This window comes from Muscardinus avellanarius (genome assembly GCF_963383645.1).
Source record: "Muscardinus avellanarius genome assembly, chromosome: 12".
Taxonomy (NCBI): Eukaryota; Metazoa; Chordata; class Mammalia; order Rodentia; family Gliridae; genus Muscardinus; species Muscardinus avellanarius.
The window spans coordinates 14,297,612-14,307,097 of record NC_137798.1 but is presented as its reverse complement, the minus strand read 5'-3'; the positions used below and the strand labels follow the sequence as shown (position 1 = coordinate 14,307,097).

Sequence of the window (9,486 nt, the reverse complement as noted above, 5' to 3'; positions counted from 1 at the left end):
TATTTTTTATTTTGAAAGAGTCTCACTAGCTTGATGAGAGCCTCACTATTTGCTGAGACTGCCCTCGAACCTGTGATTCTTCTATCTCAGCCTTCCAAGTACTGAGATTACAGATGCTAACTACCATAACCAACAGAAGGAGCTCCTTGACTCTGAAGAGGTATCTTTGGTGATCATTCCTGTGGGATTGTCACTAAGTGTGCAGAAAGGGGCGTCAGAGCCGGCCAGTTATCCTGGGAAGTTATGCTTACAAAGTTGGTCACTAGTTGGCATACTAGAAACTTAGATCTTACGTAATCCCAGCACTCGGGAGGCTGAGACCTGAGGATCGCAACTCCATGCAGGGAATGGCAAAAACATCAGTTGTGCCCGTTACTTTTTTGCCCCTAAAGTTAAACCACAGTATTGACAGCTCAGGCCAACGCGGGAAGCAGAGAATAATTAAGTTCCTTTATAAACTTCCTGACTTTGACCCTGTAGCCACGGGACAGTGGAGTCTGAAAACAAAGGCCAGTTCCCCCTCGCTCCGGGGGGCGGGGCCGCGCACCCTGCCGGCCCGGGATTGGCCGCGCTCGGAGGCCCCGCCCCCCCGGGCTTTGGGGCTGGAGGCGCCGGGGACAGTGGCCGGCTGTGGCCGGGCTGGGGCTGTGGCCGGCCCGCACACCCGCGGTCCAGTGGCAGCATGGCGCACGTGCGGGTGGCCGTGCGGGTGCGGCCCCTCAGCAGGAGGTGAGTCGGAGGAGGGAGGGCGGACCTCGGCAGCAGGGGGCCGCGCCCCAGGGACCTTCCCTGGCAGCTGGGCGGGGCGGGCGGGAGCACCCAGGGCTGAGGAGAGGTTTCCTGTGTGAGAGGCAGACTGGACGGTAAGAGAGAAACAGGTCCAGGGAAACTGGTGTCCTCCTGTGCTTAACAGCGCCTCTGACCAAGGCAGGGCTGGCAAGACGTTTCTCCGGCCCCTTCCGCCACTGTCTACAGAGCTCGGTTCCTCGTGGATGAATCCGATCCTACACCCCTGAGCCCTGGAGGCATCCAGTGTCCAGACACATTTTCTTCTTTTTCCTTAATTTTCCACTCATTATATATATACTTATTTTGTGATACTGGAGATTGAGCCCAGAGGTTCAAGCTACACTCCCACATGATTTTTATTTATTTGAAACAGGGTCTCGCTAGGTTGGTGAAGAGGATAAGTACTTGCTGAGGCTGTCCTCGAACCTGCAATCCTCCTGTGTCAGCCTCCCAAGTCCTGGGATTACAGTCACCACGCACAGCTCCATTACTAATTGAAAAGACAAGGAAGGCTTTGCAGAAGGGTGTGTGTGTGTGTGTGTGTGTGTGTGTGTAGAGTACTGGGGATTGAACCCAGGGCCATTCTACCTCCAAGCTACACCCCAGCCCTGTTTTATTAATTTATTTTTGTTTTGAAATGGAGCGTCTCACTAAGTTGCTAAAGGCTTCTCTAAGTTGCTGAGACTGGCCACTGACCTGTGATCCTCCTGTCTCAGCCTCCCAGGTACTGGGATTACAAGCCCAGCTTGAACTGCTTTTAAAAATGTACAATTTTTAAAGCGTGGTGGCGCACGCTTGTGATCCCTGTGCGGAGCATCGCGCAGGTTCGAAGCCAGCTGCATTGGTTTATGAGACCCTGTTTCCAAATAAAAATATAGGGGGAGTGGTGAGTTGGCCCGGGCCACCCTCCCCACTCATGCCATTTTGGCATGGGGCTGTAACTATTTACTGTATTTCCATCTTTTTAATAAACTTCTTTAAATAATCTTAAAAAAAAACAAATAAAAATATAAAATAATAGGTCTGGGAGTGTAGCCCGGAGGTAGAAGGGCTTCCAGGAACCCCAGTACCACCAAAAAAAAAAAAAGTGCTCACAGGTGGAGGAAGTGCAAAGAGCCTTCTACCAGTAAGAAGAGCAAGAGAACAGGATGTAGGCTGTTAGGAAACGGATACATTTTAGTGGAGAGAGGACTGATGTTGAGAGAAGTAAGTGACAGGTAATAAACTGGCAGAGTATGTTTTAGGACCAGAAGGCACATATCAGAATCATCTGAGAAGTTTTTAAAACTTCTAGGACATAAGATGGTTATCAGCAGCATTTCACAGTGCCCAACACAGAGGTAACCAGCAGGATTTTGAGGGTCCCCTGACTTCCCCCTGGGATACAGGAAGCCAAGATCTCTGAACTTATACCCCACTCACCTCAGTTCTTCAGGAGGTGAGTGATGTCTTAAAGAGGTTTGAGTCCAAGGAAGGGAACAAGAGGAGAGGGCCAAGGCAGTATACACCAGGAGCTGAGCCGCCGGGGTGTGCACGGCAAGAGCGCCAGGCGGCCACATGGCTTCAAGACTCTCCACCCGCCTGCCGCCGCTCTCCAGTCCTGCCTCTCCACCACCCGAGAGCTCTCTACTTTGTTGTCTTGTTGTTGGAGACTACTTCCCTCCTGTCTAGTCCTAGACCCTCAGAGTAGCAGAACTTGTGGTTTCAGTTGGAATTTTGTTCACTTTTTATTGTAATGTTTTGTTTGGGCTAATAGCTTTGTTATTGGGAAACTCTTAATACAAAGTAACAGTCAACTCTGAGAACAAAAAAAGAAAAATAGATTTTGTTGCTATGGAGTTTTCCTTGTCTTTATATTTAGTGTAACAATACTTACCACATGAATTACCAATTTAAGTGCCTTAAAAATAAATCTATGCAGCCTGGCAAACACCTGTAATCCCAGTACATGAGAGAGGAGGATTGCAGGTTCAGAGCAAGCCTCAGCATCTTATAGCGAGGTGCGACGGACCAGCTCGGCCGGAGCAGCAGGACCGTTGGGACTGGGTCTGGGAAAGTGGGCAAGGATTCAACTTTTGCTGCTGCTTCTGCAGCGGACCCCTCCCTCTTTTGTACAGGGTTCCTTCAAGTCCCTATTTACGGTCCTAAATGTGGAGATTCTTAGGAGATTCGTCTCTGGGACTTGGGAGGGAGAGACCTGAAATGACGGACCCGGACAATTGCCTCTTGTGCAACTGACAAAATTTATTTTCCAAAACCAAGATTCTTATACCCTTCTCCAGTGAAATTCCTAGTAGAAAAGTATAAATACTAAAGAATAATAGTGGGGTATTAAGTGAAGGACATGTGAATTACCAATCATAAACAAGACAAAAGGAAGACCTGTAACATCACAGGTTTTGTGATTAAGATCAGCCCCAGACCTTGGGATTAAGGCCAGCCCCTTGGTCTTGCAGGTGGGCGGCCTTAAAGGGCAAATTCCAGAAAGGACAGGAGTCACACCCAGAGTTTTGGAGAATTCGACCTTTCATAGAATCTCCTTTAACTCTTTCTCGGAACCTTCCGTTCCTTAGGCTTTGTCCATGTCCTCCTCTGCCTAGTATCAGCAATTAAAAAACCCACTTAAAAAGACTTAAGTGTTACTTTAAACCTTATGAAGTTAAGAGCACTTTAAAGTATTGCATTCTGCATTTCCCCAACTTAATAATTGAATTATAAGACATTAGGTAAATATCACTAGCACCTTAAAACCTTAGTTCTGAAAAAAAAAAAAAAAAATATATATATATATATATATATATATATATTTTTTTTTTTTTTTTTTTTTTTTTTTTTTTTGTGGTGGTGGTACTGGGGTTCCTGGAAGCCCTTCTACCTTTGGGCTACACTCCCAGACCTGTTTTATTTTTGGAAACAGAGTCTCTTAAGCCAGCGTGGCTGACTTCAAACCTGCGTGATCCTCCTGTCTCTGCCTCCCAAGCGCGGGGATTACAAGTGTGCGCCACCACGCCCAGCAAAAGGAATAAAATTTAAAAGACAATGCATATCACATTTGATCACAACTTAATAAATGTATAATAGATTACTACAGAAATCCACAACATCATAAGCATCACTAGTGTCTTAAAACATTAATTTTGTCAAAGGAAAAAGAACTTTAAAAGCAATGTATATTGTATTTAATCACATCTCATATAGGTCTAATAAAGAAATCTGGGTGGCCTCTGAAGTTAAAGAACAGCTGAAGATAAGCTACTTCAAACCTCCCTTATCTTGCTAACCAAGTACAATATTCTCATAATTAATCTAAAACAAGAAGCAAAAATGATTGGCAGGTTTGCCTGCCATAGTAATTGGTAAAAGAAAAGCTATTTGCCAATCAGGATGGGAAAGGGGAGTTAACTGAGAATAAAAACCTACATGCTGTGTTTTTACCAGTTGATTTCCTATCCATCGAAGAACTTCTCTAAGTTCATTTACCTCATCTATCCCCTGTCTCCAGTAAATGGTACTGATGAGCTTTTTTCTCCCTAGGGGGTTGCCGCAGCCCATTCCCAATAATGTTCTTAAGCAGTCCTTCTAACTGCTTAAGCTTTTTGTATGACTAAGTTCTCTTTTTGGGCTTTCCTAAAGTATTTCTTGCTGTTGTAATATACCCACTAATGTGATGAAATTCCCTTTTTCTTCTCTAGCCAATTTTATTATAGCTTGGAGCGAGGCAGGGGGCATCTGAGAGCTCAAACATATTACCAGAAAATTTATCTTCCACGGAATCAGTTCCTCCCACAGTCCTGATTTCAGGAGCTCGTTCTATATCACCGGAGCCATTTGTGTGAAAAGTTAATAGAATCATTACCAAAAGAACAATAGCTACAAAAGAACACCCCAAAACAGGGAGAAGTCTGACCAGGAGCCATCCTTCCTCGGGGCTGCTTTCCTTGAAGTGTGCCACGTCACGCGTGCAGGGTCACGCAGACTCCAGGGGAGGCAGGGTCGTGGCAGCGAGGCCCTCCACAATTTAGTGAGATTGTAATCATGTACTTGGGATGCTAACATAGGATCTCAGGTTCAGCAAGTAGTGAGACTCATAAATCTAGTGAGATTCTTGTTTCTAAATAAGAAAAATTGGGCTGGGGAGGTAGCACAAAGGTAGAATGCCTCTGATTTCAATCACCAGTATCACCAGTAACTTTTTTTTTTTTTTTTTTTTTTTTTTTTTTTTGGTGGTACTGGGGTTCCTGGAAGCCCGTCTACCTCCGGGCTACACTCCCAGACCTATTTTATGTTTTTTTATTTAGAAACAGGGTCTCCTAAGCCAGCGCGCACGGCTGGCTTCGAACCTGCCATCCTCCTGTCTCCGCCTCCCAAGCGCAGGGATTACAAGCGTGCACCACCACGCCCGGCCACCAGTAACTTTAAAATGTAGGAAATTTATTGAAGTCAACCACTAAGCCAAGCAAGGGAAGGAGGGATGGGGAGGGAATGGGGTGGGAATGCGGTAGGGGTTAAATCGGTGATGTGTACATGTATGTACACACAAGTTTTTTTTACCCCATATGATGTATGAATATAATGAACCAATAAAATTTTTTTTAAATGTAGGGAATTTCCTCTTAAGAATGACTTGTATGTGCTCCATTATATATCTATTTATTTATTGGAGGACTGAACCCAGGGGCATTCTACATCAGAGCCATATCCCCAGCCCTTTTCTTTTCTTTCTTTTTTTTTTTTTTCAGTACTTAGGATAGAATCCAGAGGCATTTTACCTCGGAGCTATACCCCAGCCCTATTTTTTATTCTTTATTTTGAAATATGGTCTCACTGAGTTGTAAAGGACCTCACTAAGTAGCTGAAGTTGTCTGCGAACTGCGATCCTCCGGTCTCAGCCTTCCGAATGCTAGGATTACAAACCTGTGCTACCACACCCAGCTCACCTTTTCTCTCTTTCTCTCTTTCTTTCTTTCTTTCTTTCTTTCTTTCTTTCTCTCTTTCTCTCTTTCTCTCTTTCTTTCTCTCTCTTCTCTCTCTCTCTCTCTTTCTCTCTCTCTCTCTCTCTCTCTCTCTCTGTCTCTCTCTCTCTCTTTCTTTTCTTTTTTTGTGGTACTGAGGGTAGAACCCAGGGGCGTTCTACCTCCAGGCTTCACCCCCAGCCCTATTTTATAATTTATTTGGAAACAGGGTCTCACTAAGTTGCTGAGAGCCTCATCAGTAGCTGAGGCTGGCTTTGAACTTGTGCGAGCCTCCTGTCTCAGCCTCCCAAGTGCTTGGATTACAAGTGTGTGCCACCACTCCCAGCCCAGCTCACCTTTTCATTGTGAAACAGGGTCTTTCTAGTTTGCTGAGTCTTGCTAAGTTGCTGAGGAACCTGCAATTCTCCTGTCTCAGCCTCCCCAAGTACTGGGATCACAGGCATGCACCACCATGCCTGGTATATGTGCTCCCTTTATAATTTTATTTATAATCTAATTGATTAATAGAATAAGATAAAAATACATTCATGTTATAATTTTCAGATGTATGTCTGTGGGCTAACAATTTAATATGTATAACCATCGCAAAACCAACATGATTAAAAGTAATTATAGTTACTCTCCCTGGGCATCACTAGTGGCTGTGGTGCTCAGCTAAAACCGACCAGAAGAGAGAAACTATATTCACTTAAGAAGGTTAAAAATTGAAGCAGACTTTTGAGCCAAAGCAGTTTATTTCCTAATATATTAATTTATTTAAATTGAAGTCAAAATCTGTGTGTGGTGTGTTGAAAGCCTTGTAATCCCAGCACTTGGCAGGCTGAGACAGGAGGATTGGAGGGTTGTGGCCAGTCTCAGCTACTTAGTGAGGCCCTCTCCAACTTAGTGAAACCCTGTTTCAAAATAAAGAAAAAAGCCAGGCATGGTGGCGCATGCTTGTAATCCCTGCACTTGGGAGGTGGAGACAGGAGGATCGCACAGGTTCGAAGCCAGCCTCGCTGGCTTAAGAGACCCTGTTTCCAAATTTAAAAAAAATATAAAACAGGTCTGGGAGTGTAGCCCGGAGGTAGAAGGGCTTCCAGGAACCCCAGTACCACTAAAATTATATATATATATATATATATATATATATATATATATATATATATATATATATTAATAAAGAAAAAAGCCTGGCGTGGTGGCACACACTTGTAATCCCAGCATACAGGGGGCTGAGACAGAAGGATCCTGGTTCGCAGCCAGTCTCAGTTACTTAGTGAGGCCCTTTGCAACTCAGTGAGACCCTGTTTCAAAATGAAGAATAAAAAAATATTGGGCTGGGGGTGTAGCGCAGAGGTAGAATGCCCCTGGGTTCCATCCCCAGTACTGCCAAAAAAGAAAAAAATAAAAGACTGGAGAAGCTCAGTGGTAGAATACCCCTGGGTTAATCCCCATTACCACACACACATAAACAAAATGTATTAACCATTGATTTTAGTAACTGTTTTGATTCCACTGGCCCCGTATTTAACTGTATTTTTAAAAAGTTTTTTAAAGACATGCGTGCTTGTAATCTCAGTACTTGGAAGGCTGAGACAGGAGAATCGCAGGTTTGCAGCCACCCTCAGCAAATTAGTGAGGCTCTCCAAAACTTAGTGAGACATTGTTTCAAAGATAAGTAAATACATACAAAAAACAGGACTGGGGTGTAGTTCAGAGGTAGAATGCCTCTGGGTTCAATCCTGACTACCAAAGAAAAAATTGGTTTCTAGCCCGGCATGATGGCACACCCTGTAATCTCAGTACTTGGGAGGCTGAGATAGGAGGATGGAAAGTCAAGATGCTGAGAACATATTTCCCAAATATCTTTCAAAAATAAAAAGTGGAATACCATTAACAGGTAAATGGATTACTAGTTTATGGGCTATACACATGATGGAATTCTACTCAGCAATCAGGAACAAAATGTGATTTGCAGGGAAATGGATGGCCTGGAGAACAGAGTGGTAAGTGAGATCTGCCAGTCACAGAAGGTGAAGGGCCGTGCTTTTCTCATACACAGAAGCCCGGGAAGGGTTGGGATACCAGAGGACATCGGGTAACAGAGGGGACACTGGAGTGGAGCCAGAGAGGTGCTCTATGAGAAGGAGGGGAGGGGGGAACCAGCGAGGGGACCCTTCAGTTAACATCGTGCGCGCCTGTGAGAATCCCAGTGTCATCTCAGTACCATCTATAGGGAAGGGGAGTGGAGAGCCGCCAGAGGAAAGCCCACCAAGTGCTGCGTGCATGTATGTCACCATCAGTGTGAATTGCATGATGAGGTGAGACTAGAATGCACCAGTAAAATATAAAAAATTACAAAGAATGAAAACATTTTTTAGTTTTTTGTACTAGGGACTGAATGCAGAGGCATTCTACCTCTGAGCAGTAACCCAGACCGATTTCATTTCATTTGGAAACAGTTTCTCTAGGTTGATGACAGTCTCGCTACTTGCTGAGGCTGTCCTCAAGCCTGTGACCCTCCTCTCTCTGCCTCCCACATACTAGGATTACGAGCCACCACGCCCGGCTCATCAAGAAGTTTTATAAATGAATAACAAGTGGTAACAACTTGGTTCTGTCCTCTCCAGGACACTGGTTCTCAAACTACATAAAATCTCTCTGGACAACTTGTTTTAATGGAGCTTATTGCTATTTCTTATTCTCCACTACTAAAAATTTGAATTAACTCTGCCCTTTAGATTCATTCCTGTTTAAAACCTTTAATTCAGCCGGGCGTGGTGGGCACGCTTGTAATCCCAGCATTCGAGAGGCTGAGACCTGGAGGATCGCGGTTTGCAGTCAGCCTTAGCTACTTAGTGAGGCCCTCTGCAACACAGTGAGACCCGGTTTTCAAAATAAAAAATAGGGCAGGGGGTATAGCTCGGAGGTCAAATGCCCCTGGGTTCCACCCCCAGACCCGCAAAAAAAAAAAAAAAAAAAAACTAATTCAGCCAGGAGTGGTGGCACACACCTGCAGTCCCAGGTGTGGGAAGCTAAGGCAGGAGGAACACAAGTTCAAGCCCAGCTGGGCAATTTAGGGAGACACCCTCTCAAAATGAAAAGAATTGATACCAAGGACTGGGAGCTAGATCAGTGGTAAAGCACATCTGGGTTCAATCACTAGTAACCACAACCAACCAACCAACCAAGCAGACTTGGACCCTAAGTAATGAACCTGTTTGTTCATTCCTCAGTCAGTTGTAAGCAGTGTTGCGGGATAGCTTCAACATAGACACTTAAGGATCTTGTCTTTGATTCTGAATCCTTATACCAGAGTTGGAAAAGGATAGAAAATATGTTCTCAGCATCTCAAGAGAGAACTGGGATTACAAGTGTATGCCACCATGCCCAGCTAAAATATATATTACATATATACTCTCTCTATAAAGTGTCTCTTTTCATATGAATTTGTGCCTTAATTCTAGGGAGACCAAGGAAGGGGGAAGAATTATTGTGGAAGTTGATGACAGAGTGGCGAAAATCAAGAATTTAAAGGTGAGCCTTACTAGAATTGTTTTCCACTGACGACCGTAGCATTGCAGGAGCCTCTGGAGTGAACATGAGTCCGTGAATGTGTGTAGAGTATGGAAGGGAAGGTCTTTGGGGGATTGTGGGAAGATCTTGGAGCAACTGGAAAGCAACTCAAAACATAAGCCAGAAAAGAAGCGCAGGGGACATGGCTGCCGTAGCCTCGGTTCTG

General features: G+C 44.6%; 1 protein-coding gene across 1 annotated transcript in view; it reads left to right on the top strand.

Annotated features, from left to right (window-relative positions):
* Nucleotides 1-682: 682 nt before the first annotated feature.
* Nucleotides 683-9,486, top strand: part of STARD9 (StAR related lipid transfer domain containing 9) — a gene marked incomplete at both ends in the record, with an annotated part of 84,521 nt that continues 75,717 nt past the window's right edge. The window contains 2 exons of the mRNA XM_080707039.1: nucleotides 683-729; nucleotides 9,212-9,281. Coding sequence (XP_080563165.1) covers nucleotides 683-729; nucleotides 9,212-9,281 — 117 coding nt within the window. The remainder of the gene's footprint in view (nucleotides 730-9,211; nucleotides 9,282-9,486) is intronic.